Source organism: Trichosurus vulpecula, chromosome 6, assembly GCF_011100635.1.
Source record: "Trichosurus vulpecula isolate mTriVul1 chromosome 6, mTriVul1.pri, whole genome shotgun sequence".
NCBI lineage: Eukaryota > Metazoa > Chordata > Mammalia > Diprotodontia > Phalangeridae > Trichosurus > Trichosurus vulpecula.
In genome coordinates, this window is record NC_050578.1 from 284,600,784 (window position 1) to 284,619,196 (window position 18,413).

An 18,413-nucleotide genomic window follows, 5' to 3' on the forward strand; every position below is an offset into this window, starting at 1 on the left:
TGGTTGAAGCCACAAGGGTCCTCATTCCTCAGATGAGGGACCTGGGGTCTAGCCCGGCCCCTTTCCCTGGTGGCTCCTGCCTTTGCCCTCATGACCAATGCTTCAGAAAGGAAATCCTGGCCTGTTTTCCTTCATTTGTCTTTATTTGTGTTCTGCTTCCGTTAATGGACACTGACCTAGACCCTGACTCTGTCCCCCTTACCCAGGGGGCCCTCAACCTGGCAATGGGCAAGTGAGATGCCACACCTCTCCATCAGGGCCCCAGGAAGAGCCCAGCCCTCCCCAGACTGGAGGCTGAATAATTCAAGGCGCGTTCTGATGGAGAAAGTCAGCCTTGCACCATCAGACCCTGCCCAGCCAGCCCTGGGCAGCCTCCACCCCAGCCCCAATCTGGGAGGTCATCACAGCTCACTGGGGGTTGCCTCGGCCACTTCTGCCAAGGGGGCAGGGCTGGGGGGCCAAGGGCATCACTGCCCCTTTGGGAGGGGGTGGGGCAGCTCAAAGGTCAGGTCCTTCTCTTCTCTTCCTCCCTCAGCCAGGGCACACCCCAATCCCCCCAGACCACTGTCATCTTCTCATTCTGTCACTGGCTGCACAGACGCTGCCCATCTGGGGCCCTGGCTGCTGGACCCAGGGCCGGTCCCTGGGGTGGGTGGGTGGGGCAGTGGCCCACCCGAAGTCTCCAGGAGGGCTGAGGCTGGGGGCCAGTAGAGGTCTGCTCACAGCTCCCCATCTCTGTCCTGCTCTTCCAACAATGGAGAATGCCCTTCACTGCCATCTGCTGAGGCCCGGTCCACCTCACACCTGCTTTCCTGCTTCTGACGTCTGATCTCTTTGTAGCGCAGGGTGATGTCCCTACAGGAAGAGGTGATGGTGGCTTCGCCTTGAGCCAGGGGACAAAGGGCGGGGCCGGGGCCAGCACCAGTGTGGTGGGACAGCCCCTGGAAACAGGCCTCCCCCCTCCCAGGCAGGTGCTCACCGCAGGAAGAACCGCCAGACAGTCCAAGTGAGGATGAGCACAGTACCCAGGATCCAGCACTGTGCCACATAGAAGGGCAGTGACAGGGTCAGCGTGTACGGGTCATACTTCACTACAATCAGGAACTCTGTGGCTGTGATGGCCGCCACCAGCCAGGCCTGCTGGCCAAACTTCTTATGGAATGTCCTGGAACCAACAGGGACCAGTGACTCACTGCCGGGAAGGGACCCCTGCTATCAGGAAAGCAGGGAGGGGGAACTGAGGCACAGGAGGGAACGAACAGGGAGCTCTGAGAAGCCCCCCACTTAGGGCTCATGAGGCTCAGCCCTGCCAGTTCTTGTTGGCCTTCAGGGCCCAGTTCAGCTCTGAACGTAGTCACCTGGTGTGGGCTGACCAATGCTGCCCTCCTGCTGGGAAGCCTGATGCATACCTCATTCAGGACCCCTTCATTCAAATGGGGGTGGGGCACACTGGCAATTCCCCACTCTGTTTCCCTGGGAGCCACCCCTGGGGGTCCTGAAAAGGGGTGGATTCTGGGTGTGACCACTTGGGGTTTGGGGCTGCCAGACAGGACTGGACAAACCATGAGTAAGTGGTCTCACACCTAGAGGGTAGGCAGGCAGGCACCCTGGGACAAGGCCTGTAGGGGCAGTGGGGCTCCTTCATTCGGAGCTCCCTGGGGTCCCCTGCCCCCCTCCCCCCCGGGGTCTTCTACCCCCTCACCCCCAACCCATCCACTGCCTCCCCTCTCCTGGTCTTCTTCCCCCTCTCTCCCCCAGGTTCCCCTACCCTCGCTCCACCCTCCCCCTGGGTCCTTGGCTCTCCTCCTGTGTCTGTCTTGGGGTCCACTGCTAGTTTCTCCCCCCCTTGGCCTTCTCCCTGCCCACTTCTATGAGTCCCCATTTCTCTTCTCCAACAAGTGCTCTCTGCATGTGGGTCTTCTGGGCTGCTCCAATGCCACCTGGCCACCCCCACTCCCCGCCTAAAGCTCCACCTCCTCATTCTAGTTCCCGGGCCTCCCAACCCCAGCTCTGGTCCTGGACTCCTCTGGAAGCCGAACTCTTCCCTCTTATTCTGCCTCCCGACATCCTACCCCCCTTAAAATATGACTCAAAATCCTCTTCTTTCAGAATGTCTTCCCTGACTCACAGGTGGCAATGACCAAGAACGGGCTGGCACCGCATGGACTAGGTCCAGTTCTGGCCTCTGCACACACTAGGCACTTTACAAATGCTGTCTGGAAGCAGAGCCCCGGCAGACTCCCCCGCCCCTGATGCTGAGCCCTTGCTTACTTACGGGTCGTCCATGAAGTCATAGATCTCTCGCATCGCAACACCCCCAACATTCACAAAGAAGACCAGTCGAAGGAGAACCAAGTAATGCTCTGGGGGCATCCAAAGCACGAACTTCAGATAGAAGGTATTCAGCTCTGCCAAGAGAAACTGCGAGAGGCCTGGCCTGAGAACACCCCCTCCACCCGTGCCTAGGGCCCCCCTCCCCTCTTCCCAGCTGGGGGCGCGCAGGGCTGGGCGAGAGACCCTCCAGGGTGACTTACAACCAGGATGATGCCGCAGACTCCCAGCCACCGGCGCAGGTTGGAGGCAGGTTTCCATTCAAAACGCACCCAGCTATAGGGCGTGAACTGGAAGGCGATTCTCTTCATCTTGCCCCTGTAAAAACATGAACCACAAACAGGCCCATGCTGGCAAATCCGCCTTCCTCCTACAAGCCTTCATAGATCAGCCCCCCAACGCTGCAGAGGCGGTTACTGTCTCTTTAAGAGGCCGAGAAGCTCAGGGGAATCACAACTTACCTAAAAGGGGTAGGGGTGGGGTGAGTGCTTAGGGCTCCTGCCCTAAGGGAGTTAAGACAATTCGGGAGAAGGGAGGAGACATAATCCTGGGCACACAGAAGGTTATAGCATCACTCCAGAAGTGATGAGAAGTCATTTCTAGTGGCCATCAGAGGGTCATGGGGCTTTTTCACAGCCAAAATACTGTAATTATTTACACCTTTCTGATAGTATTACTTATCTTATCAATGCTACTACAATAGGCAGAAACTGTGTAGACTTATGCCTAAGAAATTAAGTATGCAGATATGAACAACTGCTGCTAACAGTTAAGAAACTGGGTGGGGCTCAGAGCTTAGAGCTCTGAGAGATTCTGTAAACTTAGTAATTCATAAGGAAATATACAGACATACCCAAGATTGGCCTAGAATTTGGGCTCCTCTGATTGAAATGTCTACTTCTGACTAGCACCAAATAATTTTCATAATCATTCTCCTTTTATTCCTACTTTTAAAATTATCTTCCTTGAGATTCGAGACTTTTATTTGGTTCCTCCCAAGGAATTGTCTTATTTTCCCCTCCAGTTTGATGGGCATAACAATCTGTAAATTAACTTTGGAATTGCAGACATTTTTCTTACACTGACACAGCTCACCCAGGCATGAGCGCTTCTGTTCATTAGCTTAAGGGTTATTTTGCAACTGTATCAACACACATACACTGAAATATATACTACATATGTTCTCACACACTATATATACACATACATACATATTATACACACACACACACACACACACACACACTGTCTATGAATGTTGAGTGTGACTTAATGGTTCATTTGCAGATATTTTATGCAATTTGTAGTTCTTTTAAATGGGTCTTCCCTTTCGCCATTTTCTCCTGTTGTTTTCTTATTAATGGACTTGATTCAGTTTCTTGGCTGATTCTCCAGGATTTTCCTTTTCTCTTTTTTTTATCTTCTAGGCAAATCATCCCATTGGGAGAGCACAAGGATAGTTTGGTCTCCTCTCTGCAGATTTTTACCCTCTAATATTTGCCATGGTTCCCTGCTGTTGCTATAGGAGAGGGGACAAAGGAACCACTGTTTTATTTCTGTGCTAAATGGGAATGCTTGTAGTATATCGCCATGGCGCGTAACGCTAGCTTTCGGTTTTAGATACTTCCCCTCCCCACTCCGCCACTTAACAGTATTATATTTTTTCTAACTACATGTAAAGATAATTTTCAACATTCACTTCTCTAAGATTTTGAGTTCCAAATTTTTCTCCCCCCTTCCCAAAGACAGCAACCAATCTGATATGGGTTATACATGTACAATTGTGTTAAACACAGTTCCATATTAGTCATGTTGTGAAAGAAGAATCAGAATAAAGGGGAAAAAACACAAGAAAAGAAACAAAAAAGTGAAAATAGTGTGCTACCATCAACATTCAAACTCCACAATTCGTTCTCAGAATACGGACAGCACTTTCTATCCTGAGTCTTTTGGGATTGTCTTGAAACACTGTTGCTGAGAAGAGCTAAGTCTATCACAGTAGAGCCTCAAACCATGTTGCTGTTGCTGTGTACAATGTTCTCTTGGTTCTGTTCACTTCACTCAGCATCAGTTAGTACAAGTCTTTCCAGGTTTTTCTGAAATCTGCCTGCTCACCATTTCTTATGGAAAAACAGTATTCCATTACATTCATGGACCACAACTTGTTCAGCCATTCCCCAACGGATGGGCATCCCCTCAATTTCCAATTCTTGGCCACCACAAAAAGAGCTGCTAGAATATAGCTTTGTTCCTTTTTATGATCTGTTTGAGATACAGACCTAGCAGTGGTATACGCCCTTTGGGCACAGTTCCAAACTGCTCCCTGGAAAGGTTGGACCAATTTATAACTCCACCAACAGGGCATGAGCATTCCAATTTTCCCATGTCTTCTCAAACATTTATCATTTTCCTTTTCTGTCATATTAGCCAATTTAATAAGTGTGAAGTGGTATCTCAGAGTTGTTTAATTTGCACTTCTCTAATCAATAGTAATTTAGAGCATTTTTTCATTTGACTACAGCTTTACTAGTTTTGATTCTTTGTCTGAAAACTGCTTGTTTATATCCTTTGACAATTTCTCAACTGGGGAATGACTTGTATTCTTATAAATGACCCAGTACTCTATATATTTGAAAAATGAGGCCTTTATCAGAAACACTAGATGTAAACATTGTTTCCCGGGTTTCTGCTTTCCTTCTAATCTTGGTTGCATTGGTTCTGTTTGTGCAAAACTTTTTAAAGTAATCAAAATTACCCATTTTGCATTTCATTATGTTCTCTATCTCGTTTGGTCATAAATTCTTCCCTTCTCCATAGATTTGACATGTAAAGTATTCCTTGCTCTCCTAATTAGACCCTTTATGTCTAAATCATGAACTCATTTAGAATTTGTCTTGGTATAGGGTGTGAGATGTTGGTCTATGCCTAGTTTCTGCCATACTATTTTCTAGTTTTCCCTACAGTTTTTGTCAGATGGTGGGTTCTTATCCCAGAAGCTGGAGTCTTTGGGTTTACCAAACAGCAGATTACTATAGTCACTGACTTTGTCTTGTGGGCCTAACCTATTCCACTGCTCCACCACTCTCTTTCTTAGCCAGTACCAAACAGTTTGGATGACTGCTACTTTATAATAGTTTTAGATCTGCTGCTGCTAGGCCACCTTCCTTTAAATTTTTTTTCATTAATTCTCTTGATCTTTTGTTCTTTCAGATGAATGTTATTTTTTCTAGCTCTATAAAATAATTTTTTGGGCAATCTGATTGGTATAGAACTGAGTAAGTAAATTCAATTAGGTAGAAGTATCATTTTTATTATATCACCTAGGCCTCCCCATGAGCAACTGCTATTTTTCTAGTTATCTAAATCTGGCTTTATTTTTGTGAAAAGTTTTATAACCATATTCATATAGTTCCTGGGTTTGTGTGGGCAGGTAGCATCCCAAACATTTTATATTGTCTACAGTTATTTCTCTATTTCTTGCTGCTCAGCTTTGTTGGCAATCTATAGAAATGCTGATGATTTATGTGGGTTTATTTTATATCCTGTAACTTTGCTAAAGTTAGTTTTTTCAAGTAGTTTTTTAGTTGATTCTCTAGCATATCATATCATATCATCTGCAAAGAGTGACAGCTTTGTTTCTTCTTTGCCTATTTTAATTCAGTTTTTTTTCTGCTTATTACTAAAGCTAACGTTTCTAATACAATATTGAATAATAGTGGTGAAAATAGGCGTCCTTATTTCCCCTCCAAACTTACTGGAAATGCTTCTAGCTTATACCCATTACATAGAATAGATGCTGCTTATCATTTTAAGGAAAATTCCATTTCTTCCTATGCTCTATAGTGTTTTTAATAGGAATGGGTGCTATATTTTGTCAAAAGCTCTTTCTGCATCTATTGAGATAATCATATGGTTTCTGTTAGTTTTATTATTGATATAGTTGGTTATGCTGATAGATTTCCTAATACTGACCCAGCCCTGCATTCCTGGTATAATTCCCACCTGGTCAGTGTATTATGTCCTCAAGATACATTGCTGTAATCTCTATGCTAATATTTTATTTAAAATTTCTGCATCAATATTCATTATGGAAATTGGTCTATAATTTTCCTAATCTGTTTTGGCTCTTCCTGGTTTAGGTATCAGCACTGTATCTATCATAAAAGGAATTTGGTAGGATTCCTTCTTTGCCTGTTGTTCCAAATGATTTATATAGTATTGGAATTATTCTTTAAATGTCTGGTGGAATTCACCTGTAAATCCATCTGGCCCTGGAGATTTTTTCTTAGAGAGTTCATTGATGGCTCGTTCAGTTTCTTTTTCTAAAATGGGGGTAAGTATTCTATTTTCTCTTCTGTTAATCTGGGCAATTTATATTTTTGTAAATATTCACCCATTTCACTTAGATTGTCAGATGGTTGGGCAAAAGAGCTCCTTAAATTATTGCTTTAATTTCCTCTTCATTGGGTGAATTCAACCTTTTCATTTTTGATGCTGGTAAATTGGCTTCCTTTTCTTTTTTTCCATCAAATTAACCAAAAGTTTATCAATTTTTTTTCATAAAACCAACTCTTAATTTTATTAGTTCAATAGTTTTCTTACTTTCAATTTTCTTAATCTCTCCTTTGATTTTCAGAATTTCTAATTTGGTAATTAATGGGGGTTTTCAGTTTGTTCTTTTTCTAGCTTTTAGTTGCATGCCCAATTCACTGATCTGCTCTTTTCTTCATGTAAGCATTTAAAGATAAGATTTCCCCTAAGAACTGCTTTGGCTGCATCCTGTAAATTTTGGTATGCTGTTTCATTATTGTCATTCTTTTTGATGAAATTGTTCTTTGACCCACTCATTCTTTAGGATTATTTAGTTTCCAATTAATTTTTAATTTATCTGTGGCCCTTTATTACACTTAATTTTTATTGTATCATGATCTAAAAAGGACGCATTTAATATTTCTGCCTTTCTGCATATGATTATGAGGTTTTTATGCCCTAATACATGTCAATTTTTGTGTAGGTGCCATGTACCACTGGAACAAAAGGTATATTCCTTTCTACAACCCATTCAGTTTTCTCTAGAGATCTATCATATATAACTTTTATAAAATTCTATTCACCTCCTTAACTTCTTTCTTATTTTTGTTGTTAGATATATCTAACAACATATACCCCCTCTGAGAGGGGGAGGTTGGGGTCCCCCTAGTAGTATAGTTTTACTGTATTTTTTCCTATAATTCACAATTTCTCCTCTAAGAATTTGGATGCTATGCCATTTGGTGCATATGTTTAGTTTCTTCATTGTCCATGGAGCCTTTTAGCAAGATGTAGTTTCCTTCCTTATTTCTTTTAATTAGATCTATTTTTGCTTTTGCTTTGTCCAAAATCAGGATTGCTAACCCTGCTCTTTTAACTTTAGCTGAAGCATAATATATTCTACTCCAGCCTTTTACCTTAACTCTGTATGTATCCTTCTGCTTCAAATATGTTTCTTGTAAACAACATATTGTAGGATTCTGATTTTTAATCCACTCTGTTTCTGTTTTATGGGAGAGTTCATCCCATTCACATTCAGTTATGATTACTGAGATTTCCCTCCATCCTATTTTTCCCCTTGTTCATACTTTGCTCTCTCCTTTTATCCTGTCTCTCATTATACCAAAGTTTTGCTTCTGACCACCACCTCCCTCAATCTGCCCTCCCTTCTATCAGCTCCCCCTTTCCCTTTTCTTTCTCCTTTCCTCTCCTGCTTTCCTATTGGGTAAGAAAAATTTCTATACCCAACTTAGTATATATGTCATTCCCTTCTTGAGCCAAGTCCAATGAGAGCAAGGTTCAAACAGTGCTCACCCCCTCCCTTCTTTCCCTCTACTACAGGTTTTTGTGCCTCTTCATGTGATGTAATTTACCGTATTCTGCTTCCTCCTTTCCTCTTCTCCCAGTACAATCCTTTTTTTACCCCTTAATTTTTTTTATATCATCACATCAAACTCATACCCACACCGTCTATGTATACTCTACTTTCTAACTATCCTAGCAGAGATACAGTTCTCAAGAGTTACAAGTATCATCTTCCCATATAGAGATGTAAACAGTTTAACCTTATGGAATAACATGTTTTTTCTTTTTTCCCTTTCCTGTTTACCTTTTTTGTGCTTCTCTTGAATCTTGTATTTAAAGGCTGAATTTTCTATTCAGCTCTGGTCTTTTCATCAGGAAAGTTTGAAAATCTTCCATTTCATTGAATGTTCATCTTTTCTCCTGAGAGATTATGCTCAATTCTGCTGGGTAATTGATTCTTGGTTGTAATCTTCTGAAACATCACATTCCAAGCCCTCTGATCCTTTAATGTGGAAGCTGTTAAATCCTATGAAATTCTGACTGTGGCTCTGGGATGTTTGAATTGTTCCTTTTTGGATGCTTGTAGTATTTCCTCCTCTACCTGACAATTCTGGAATTTGGCTACACTACAATATTCCTTGGAGTTTTCGTTTTGGGATCTTTCAGGTGATTGGTGGATTCATTCAATGACTATTTTACCCTCTGGTTCTAGGATATCAGGACAGTTTTCCTTGATGATTTCTGAAAGATGCTGTCTAGACTCTCTTTTTGATCATGGCTTTCAGGCAGTCCAATAATTCTTAAATTATCTTTCCTGGATCTATTTTCCAGGTCAGTTGTTTTTCCAATAAGGTATTTACATTTTCTTCTATTTTTTTCATTCCTCTGACTTTGTGTGACTGATTCTTGATCCTCATAGTCTCATTAGCTTCCATTTGCCCAATACTAATTTTAAAGGAATTATCTTCAGTTAGCTTTTGTACTACCTTTTCCATTTGGCCAATTCTACTTTTTAAGGAGTTATTTTCTTAGTGGATTCCTGCCCCCACCCCCCAATTTGGTCAAGCGTATTTTTTAAAGAATTGTTTTCTTCAGTCAATTGTTGTCTTTCCTTTTCCAAGATGTTGACTCTCTCTTGTGTAATTCACTTCTTTTCCCAATTTTTCTTCTACCTCTCTTACTTGACTTTTAAAATCCTTTTTGAGTTCTTCCAAAAAGGTTTTTTGAGACCAATTCCTATTCCCCTGAGGATTCACATGCAGGCAGCATTTTGGTGTTATCCTCCTCTGAGTTTGTGTTTTGATCTTCCCTGTCGCCAAAGTAGCTTTCTATGGTCAGGACTCTTCTCTGATTTTTGCTCATTTTAAAGTCTATTTTGTGACTTTTAAAGTTGAGCTCTGTTCTGAGGCACAGGGGGCACTATCCCAAGCTTCTTATGCTGGGGGCCAAGGGCTGGTCACTAGCTTTCTGTGCCAGGGCCTCAGGTGCTAGGGGCTTGCACACTGCACACCGGGGTGGTTGTGCCCTGGGTTCTGGGGCTCGCAATTTGCCTGCTGGTCTCAGACTGGAGATCTCCCAGCTGGCCTGCTGAGGCAGGACTGAGGGCCGTTGGTTGCTGATCGCTGCCATGACAAAGAGCCTCCGGCTGTCTTGCCCAGACACTCTCTCTAGGCTGGGCTGCGCTCCCCTTTGCCCAAGTAAGAGAGACCTTTCCTGAAGTCTTTTTAAGTTATGTTTAGCTGGAAAATTGTTTCAGTCCATCTTTTTGTGGGTTGTGTAGCTCCAGAATCTGTTTAGAGGCTCAATTTGACACTGTTTCTGAAGGAAACTGGGGAGAGCTCAGGCAACTTCCTGGCTTTGCTCCACCATCTTTGCTTACATTCTAGACACTTTTTATCCAGTTTTATTTTTTTTAAAAGACCTATGCTCATGATTTAACAGTATTTTAAAGAATACATGAGTGTTGTACTTTGTCAAAGGCTTTTTCTGTCTTTACGACTGTGTGGTTTGAGATGCTTCTCTTTTTAACTAAGTGGTTTTCCTAATGGCCCAACGCCATCTCTGCATCTCCAGAAAAAAGAGCATTTAGTCAGTGCGCATCATTTGGGAAATGTATTTCTCAATGAACTCTTGTCCTCAGTGCTGTGAACATGGGAGCTGGAATGGGGTCAGACCCAGACCAGCCGTGAGATCCTGGGCAAGTCACCAAATACCTTACTTGTGAAATAGGGGTCACTGTAGCCCCAAGGTCACAGGATTGTTATGAGGGACAGATAAAGAGTGTTTTGTAAACCTCACAAGCACTACAAAACATGCCCAGACAGGATTGTTGTCAGGATTGCATTTATATTAGGAAGCAGCTAAATGGGGAAAAATAGCCTTTGCATCAAATCCTGGATGAAGGTTTGGGAGTAGATCACTGGGAGACGAGGGGTCAAAGGGAAAGAACAAACAAAGGCCTCTCAGAAATGGGGCTGGAAGAATGGCAAAGGGCTGCCTGACATCATCTGTGTCTTATTTTGTTAAAAGTCTCCCCAAGACATTGTCATCTGGCCACCATAACTGCTATGATCATTCTGCAAAGCAACGTAGGATCATTCCAAGGGAGCAAGGAGACTGGCCATGGCCTCTGACCCAGAGAGTCTATGGCTAGGTGTACACACCAGGAAGGTCAGTGACAAAAATTAAAATACGTCAAGCATCCCTTCTGGCAACAGCAAACGTGCACCAACTAGGGCCCAGCTCCACAGAAGGCAATACAGGGGGCACGTGATGGTGCATGACCAGGCCCTGCATGTGGCTGGACACCAACAAGACCCAGGCTTGTTCTCCAGGGGTTTGGGATGGGACATGGCAGCCCAGGAGGGTATATGGGGCACAGCCAGAAGCAAGAGAGCAGAGGGTGGTCAAGTGTGTGTGTGGGGGGTGGGTGGGATGGGGGGGGGGAATAAAAAGGGAAGAAGGCAGATTTTTATTAAGAAAAATTTTAATTTAAAAACTATCAGCTAGAATTTATATAGTGACCTTATATATAAGGTTTGCAAAGCACTTTCCCTGTTAGATCCTCAACACAACCCTGTGAGATAAAGACTCTTACTACCCCCATTTCACAGACAAAACTGAGACCAAGAGGTGAACACCCAGAGAGGAAGGGTCAAGTCCTCTGTCCACCAGTCCACTTGGCTGCTCATGGAAACAGCACGATTCTAAGATGCCCGGCCCCCTCCCTCCACCCCCAGAAGCACCACTCCCCTCGACTCCCCGCCCCCAAAGATCATCTAGTCCAGACAGGAGAAAACTGACAGGCTTAGGATCATTTGCCCAAGGACGCCCAGGGTGTACTAAGTGGGAGAGGCAGCACTCTCCCTGCTGTCCTCCTACACAGCCCAGACCCTTATCACCTCCTGCCTCCAGTCCAGCCTCCTAAAACACAGATCTGCCCACCTCACCCCCTCCCCAACCCCTCAGATTCTGCTTGGCCTTCAAGGCCCTTCCTCACCTGCTCCTCCCTCCCTCTCTCCCTTTCCCTGCCAAGTGACCCCAGCCTTCTGGCTGACCCACCAACGAAGCCTGGAAGACCATGCTCCCTCCACTGCCCGCCTTACCATTCCCTCTGTTTATCCTTCCCTGTTTACCCTGCCTAAAGCCTGCTGCATCCACATTTGTTTGCTTGTGGTTTCCCCTGAGTCTGTAGTGGGGGTGGGGGGAGGTGGTGGCCCAATGGGCTTGGCCCAGTGCGCTCAGCACAGAGTAGGTGCTCATCAATGCTTTCTCTTTCTCCCTGGGTTGTGTGGGTGAGTTGTAGGCAGAAAGGCAGAAACATGACGCCAATGACCCATGCCCAGCCCTGCCTCCCAGCACATACTTGTAGGTGGGGATGTTCCATAGCCCCTGCCACTTGTACGTCTTCAGAGAAAGCCAGCCCAGCGTCTTCATGCCACAGTAGATGCCCAGCCCGTTACACAAGAGCACGTCCATTATCCACTGGAAAGGAGAACGGTGTCACGCCCAGACCCATGGGACATGCCATCAGGTCTCAGAGCACATCTCAGCCCCTCAAATGGAAGAGAGAACGAGCCCTGATTAAGCACCTACTGTGTGCCCAGCACCAACTGAGTAAGCTCGCAACAACCCTGGGAGGCTATTGCCCTCATTTTACAGGACAGGAACCTGAGGCAGACACTGGTGAAGGGACTTGCCCAGGGTCCCACAGCCAGGAGGTGTCCAAGGTGTATTTGAATCCAGGCCCAGCACTCTGGATACCATGGTGCCACCAGATGAAAATAGATGAGAGTCCCAAAGAAGCCAGACTTTGAAATATACTGAATAAAGTATTAAAAACTGTCCCATAAAAAGGCACCCAATGAGACAAGCAAGTACAGCAAACATGAGAGGGATGAGTCCTCAGATCTACCTGACTCTGCCTTACACCAGACACTTCCCTGCTCCCTGCCTCGGTTTCCTGCTGCAGAAGATGAAGCAAAGGAGGTGCCATGTAAAGCACTGCATGAACCTGAGCTACTCTTCTCATTGTCACCGTCAGGGATAAAGCAGAAAAAGAAAACTATCGATTGGCAATCAGTACAGACAAAGAAGGGGGGGAGAGGGGGTCAGGAGGAGGTTGTGTCTTTTATGTTCAAGTAGGATCTGTACATATTTGCCCATATTTGGAAAACAACCCACCAACAATAAAACTGACATGGTTTGATTGGGATTTGGAGAATGCACCTGTCATCACAATCAGTAGGAGAAAGGGAGAGGAAGAAGGAGATGGAGAGAAAGACGGAGAGAAAAAGGAGAAACAGGAAGTGAGGCAGGGGAGGGAGGAGAGGGCAGGCAGGCTTCTCTACCCCCAGCACCCCCAAAAAACTCCGATGAAACTATCTTAACAAAAACATCTTTCAGGAAGGCCTCTTTTGCCCCATTCCCACACTAGATGAAAACAACTTTAGTTTCTGGATAAGTCCATACAAGTGTGCATGCATGCACACACAAACACGCACACACAAACACACACACACATACACAGTCACACTCACACAATTACATAGTCACACACACACACACACACACACACACACACACACACACACACACTCACTTACATACAGACTCAGTTACACACACTCTCACACAGTTACATACAGATTCACACAGCCACAACACACATAGTTTTTACAGGAAATAGGCCCCAGTCCTGGTTCTGAGGGGCAAGTGGAACCCAGTTATAGGAAACTACTGCCCTGGGCCTTGGTTTCCTCTCCCAGAAACCAAGCTTCTGAGGCTGGATTTGAACTCAGAACTGTTACTCTCCCCTTGCCCACAGCCCTGAGCCACCTGGGAGTCTGTCCTGCAACCGGCTGCCTCCCTACTCTGGGGTACCCACACACCCTGGAGGCCTTCTCCCCAGGCTGGAGCCATGGCAGAACCCAAACATGCTCAGTGATATGGGTGGGTCAGGGGGCGTGGCTCACACCCAGATCTCTTCCCATACCCTGAAGAGGATAGGGAGGGGCTATGGGAGCAGAAGGTACCTACATGATCCCACCAGCACTCGCTGAAGTTGGGCAGCTGGTGCTCCAGGCTGTATTCCAAGAACTCAAACATGACACTGATGATCATACACATCCACCAGTCCCGAATCATGAGTGTCTGCAGGCACAAGACAGGGAGGGGATCCTGGTACCAGCCCCCCTCCCCAGCTGCCCAGGCCATCAGGGCTCCCTCCACACCCACAACAAACACTGTGTACCAGGCTGTGGGCAGAAGGCTGCCCCTGCCTTCAGGGAGCAGCCAGTCTAATGGGGGAGACAATATGCCTGGGGCCAGGAGCTCCCCCCTCTAACCGGCCCCAGGCTGGCTCCCACAACAGTCCTGGCCAAGGAATCTCTCCCCCTCTTCCTTCTGGGGCCCCCTCCTCTCCATCCCAGCCCCTCTGCAGCCTCCTCCACACAAGAGCTGTGCTCTCCGGGGGCGCCTGCTCTGGACTGGGCTGGGGGGCCGGGGGTCACAGCAGCAGGGCTCCCTGGGGGCCTCCACACCCTGGGCCATACCTTTAAGTACCAGCCGAGGAAATGAGCAGGAACAAATCCATCCAGTTTGTCCTACAAAAAAACAGGAAAGTGTTTGTGGGCCATCCGAGGGGGGTTCCTGCCAGGCCCTGGGGGCTTGGGCTCCCCTGTGGGACATCCCTGACCAGCAGACTCTATCTAAAGACCTCTAGTGATAGCTAACTACCTACCAAATGCTGCAAGCCCTGAGTTTGAATCTACCCTCTGGCACTTCCTAGCTGTGGACTCTGGGCAAGTCATTCCCTGCTGCCTGCCTGTTTCCTCAACTGGGGAGGAGAATAGCGGCCCCCTCCGAGAGCATCCAAGGAGACCCTCCCACAGAAGCGCTCGACCCAGAGCCCATCACGGGCCCACCTCCCTTGCGCCTCCCGCACTCAGGCCTCACCCAGACATTGTGAAATGGGTCCGTCTGATTGTCAGGATCATAAATGAGGCAGTTTCCTCCATAGTCTCGCTCTGGCAAGGGGACACCCAGCTTAGGGTCGATGTACTTCAAAAACTGCCTTCCATCATGCACCGTCTGCAAGATCAAGAGAAATCGGCTCTGTGGGTGGCTCCCAGAACCCCTGCCCACAGGTGTCAGCTGGCCCAACCAGGGAGAAGAGCTGTGGAAGAGGTCAGCCAGCCCCTCCCTGCCTACAGCGGCAGGGAGGTCAGCCAGCCTCTGCCCATGGCAGCTCAGAGAGAAGGGACCAGGCAGAGTCAGGCCAAGTCTGGGGTCTTTCACTGGGGTTCTCCAGAACCGATGGGGAGAGGGAAGAGAAGCAGCCCAAGAAGCAGTGCTAAAATTACCACCGTGTGCCCTAAACACTGGGGCTTCGGCCTTCCCTCCACCCCCTGTTCAAAGCTCCCTACGTGCCCTTGATTCCCACCCCCACCACTGATCCAGCAGGGCCATTCCCGGGGGCAATACTGAGATGCCCAGCAGCACCAGCCCCTTCTCCAGGGAAGGTCCCAGGGGAATTCAGATGCCCTAGCTCCCCAATGCCAGGGTCCAGGCAGGAGCGCTGCCACTGGCTTTCCTTCAAAGACGGGGCTCCAGCCCAGACCGGCTTCCTTGGCTATTCTACCTGCCACCCCCAGCCTCACCAATGTCCTGGGGTGTGAGGAAGGGAGAATCCTTGATCCTGAGCCAAGAGGGGCACAGCAGGGGGAGGCTGTCCAGCCCAGTCAGCTGACAAGCATTGCTGAAGCGCTCACTGCTTACCAGGCCCAGGGGAAGAAAGAAATGGAAGGAACAGACATGTGAACGCAAAGCAGACTCTGGGTGAGGCTGCCTGCAGAAGCTAGGATGGGCCACAAAGGAGGGCCCGTGGGTGAGGGCGAAGTTCGGGGTCCTGGGCCAGCATCCACCTAAGGGACCAGAGGCCACAGCCTGGGCAGCAGAGGGATGGGATTCTCATCCTCAGGGTCTGCTCCCAGTTGTGATCTTCAGCTCAGGCTTGGCCATGGTTGTCACATGGGCAGATGACCTTGGCTACACCACTTTCTCCTGTGGGATCTGGCCACTGTCCTACCATGGCCACAAGAGCGTGATCAGGCCTCAGGACAGAAACCTCAGTCAAGAAGGGAGGGCGGTTCTTTGGGGCTGGCGAGGCTCCTCACGGAGACATGGGCACATCCCTGTGGGTGATCTTGAGTGGATTTAATGCCATGTGTGTGTGTGCTTGTGTGCGCGCATTTACACGTGTCTGAGAGGAGGAGTTTGTTTTTAACTGCCTCACTGACTCCAAACCAGGGGGATGAGGTATATTAGGAAGGCAGAATTTATGATTTCAAAGAGAATCTCATATGTGCCTAAAAGGTCCAGAACCGCAGAAGGCAGGAGAACTAAAGCATGTATTTACACTCCACAATAACAAGCCCACGAACCAGCGTCCCCATTTTGATATTTTCATCAAACGCTTCCAGGCCCAATAAGTCCGCCTTACAAGGGTAACCAGGAGGCCACAGAGAAGCGAGATGGTATAAGGCAAAATCGTATACATGCTTCCCCTCTACGGTAAGAAGATTACCCACTAGCCTCTAGTCAGCTCTGCTACCGGCAGCTCAGCTTCGGCTGTAGGCGTCTCTGGCTCCAACCGGAAAAGGAAAGGAGGATCTTCAAGCTATCCTCTCCCATCTTATAGAGTTTTTGACGTCACCAAGCGCCACCTGAACGACCAGGGCCAATTGGTTCTTGACTTGGCTCCTCCCCCTAGCGTAGACCAGGTTAACACACCTCCCCTCAGCCAGCCCCATGACTCATCACACAGGAATCTCCCCGATCCCAGGCACAGCCGCTGGGCCTCCTGCCCCGGAAGAGCAAGCCCCAGTGTCCAGGGAAGCTCAATGAGGTAAGCTGAGTCATTCAAAGAAAACAAAGTCCATTCTGGTTACATGAGGCCAGAGGCAAGAATGAGCCGAGCTTCTGAGCTCAAGACAGATGAATGTGCTGAACTGGAGAGCTGGTCAGGCACCCAGCGAGGCAGAGCTGACAGGGCCAAAGGTACCGGCCGCAGTGAGTTGCCCAAGAGAGAAGAGACCGGGGTCAAAGACCGAAGGTCAGCCGGCAGCGTGGGCAGAGACCTTGCGGGCTGGCTGATGGCGCGCTCAGCCTCCACGGCCTCTGCCTGAACCTTCTCCTCTTCTTGCCCAGTGGCAACTCTGTCCAGGAGCATCCTGGAAACCCCCTGCAGCTCTCCGCACACTGCCCTCTGGACTAACGCGCCTCCTCTCCTTTTCTGTAGGTGGCGGTGTGCGGCTCATATTGGTACGGGAACGCCCGCTTTTCCCTTTCGTCCTCAGCACAGCATTCTGTACACAGTAAACGCTTAATAAATGCTTGCTGTCATGACTTGTTTGTCCTTCCAAGTGGGGATTTCAGCCTCCATGTCCCCGTTACCTCCCCCCTACTCCATCCTGCCTAAGCCTTGCCTCAGCTGGACCAAGGGTGGTCCCTCCCTTCTCCTTCCTGGCAGAACCGTGAGGTCTCTCTCCCTTTACATAGTGCTCAGAACAAGTGGTCCTTCTCCTCTGCCTGCACACACCCCTGACTTCATTCCCTCCAGCATTTTCAAGATCACTGCCCCCTTTTCCATCCACAAATGCTACAAACAGGTCTACAACTCCCTCAGAGACCCTGCCATCCCCTCAGGCTTCTGTCCAAAATCAGTTCCAGAGCACTGGACCTGGAGTTGGCAAGACTCGAGTTCAAATCCAGCCTAGGACATTTCCTAGCTGGGGGAGCGCGGGCAAAGCCCCTCCCCGCCTCTACCTCAGCGTCCTCATGTATAAAATGAGAACAGCACCTCCCTCCCTGGACCAGATGAGATAGAGCCTGGCACAGAGTAGGCGCCTAATAGATGCTTATTCCTGTCCGCTCCTCCATGAGGCCTCTCCCTCCTTGCCTCAGTCCCTTCCCAAGCCCAAGGAAGCCGGCTTCCTGCCTCACCATTTCCTTCATCTCTACGAGTGACCGGAGGTGCGCTGTCTCAGGGCCAAAGCCGTCTGTGTGTCCCTTGGCCCGGGGCTAGCTGCTCTGCTGCCCCTGGGGGGCCCCGGGGTGGGGCTGGGCCCTTCATAGAAGGCGTCTCCAGGCGCCATTTGTGGGACTGCTGCCTTCGCTGCCGGGCACACCACAGACTGGAAGAGACCAAGAGAAATGTCCCATGACCTCTCTTTGGAAAAAATGAAATCCAATTTTATTGATAGATTTGGTTTCTACAGTACCTGCATTTCCCACCCTGAGCCATCCCCTAGAATCAAGAGAGGAAACTAACACGTCCCCACCAAACTGACCAAACAACCACCCAAAGTCAGATGCTGCACGCAGCTCCCGAGAAAGGGAAGGGGCGGTATCTCCTTGGGCTCTCTGGGGCTGCCATACCCGACCCTAGCAGTCTGGCAGCAGTCCGGCAGCGAGTCAGCAGGTCAGCAGAGGTCTAGTAGTGGCTCAGCGGTAGTCCAGCAGCAGCTCAGCAGAGATCCAGCAGCAATCCAGCACCTATGGCAGTGGGGATCTTGTCAAGGACTCTCCTTTCCTAGCTTTCTTTCGGTCTGTCAGCATCTCTCCAAGCCCATCTGGATCCATACCAGAGACAGCCCATGACATGCATGCACCATGAGGACCGATAGTATCTCTCCGCTGGTTTCCACAAAACGCGTGGCCGTGCACATGCTGGGCTTGATGGGGCT

General features: G+C 48.1%; 1 protein-coding gene across 2 annotated transcripts in view; it reads right to left on the reverse strand.

Moving 5' to 3' along the window:
• Positions 1-124: 124 nt before the first annotated feature.
• The window catches only part of PTDSS2 (phosphatidylserine synthase 2), a 33,172-nt gene continuing 14,883 nt past the window's right edge, over positions 125-18,413 (reverse strand). The window contains exons 1-9 of one of the 2 annotated variants that reach the window (XM_036762997.1): positions 17,671-17,855; positions 14,623-14,757; positions 14,220-14,270; positions 13,705-13,818; positions 12,032-12,150; positions 2,535-2,649; positions 2,276-2,421; positions 980-1,165; positions 125-855 (exon numbers count right to left, since the gene is read on the reverse strand). In XM_036762997.1, coding sequence (XP_036618892.1) covers positions 720-855; positions 980-1,165; positions 2,276-2,421; positions 2,535-2,649; positions 12,032-12,150; positions 13,705-13,818; positions 14,220-14,270; positions 14,623-14,757; positions 17,671-17,682 — 1,014 coding nt within the window. In that variant the 5' untranslated portion in view covers positions 17,683-17,855 and the 3' untranslated portion in view covers positions 125-719. Of the gene's footprint in view, positions 856-979; positions 1,166-2,275; positions 2,422-2,534; positions 2,650-12,031; positions 12,151-13,704; positions 13,819-14,219; positions 14,271-14,622; positions 14,758-17,670; positions 17,856-18,413 lie in introns of those variants that run through there. The other variant, XM_036762996.1, reaches the window with a different exon arrangement.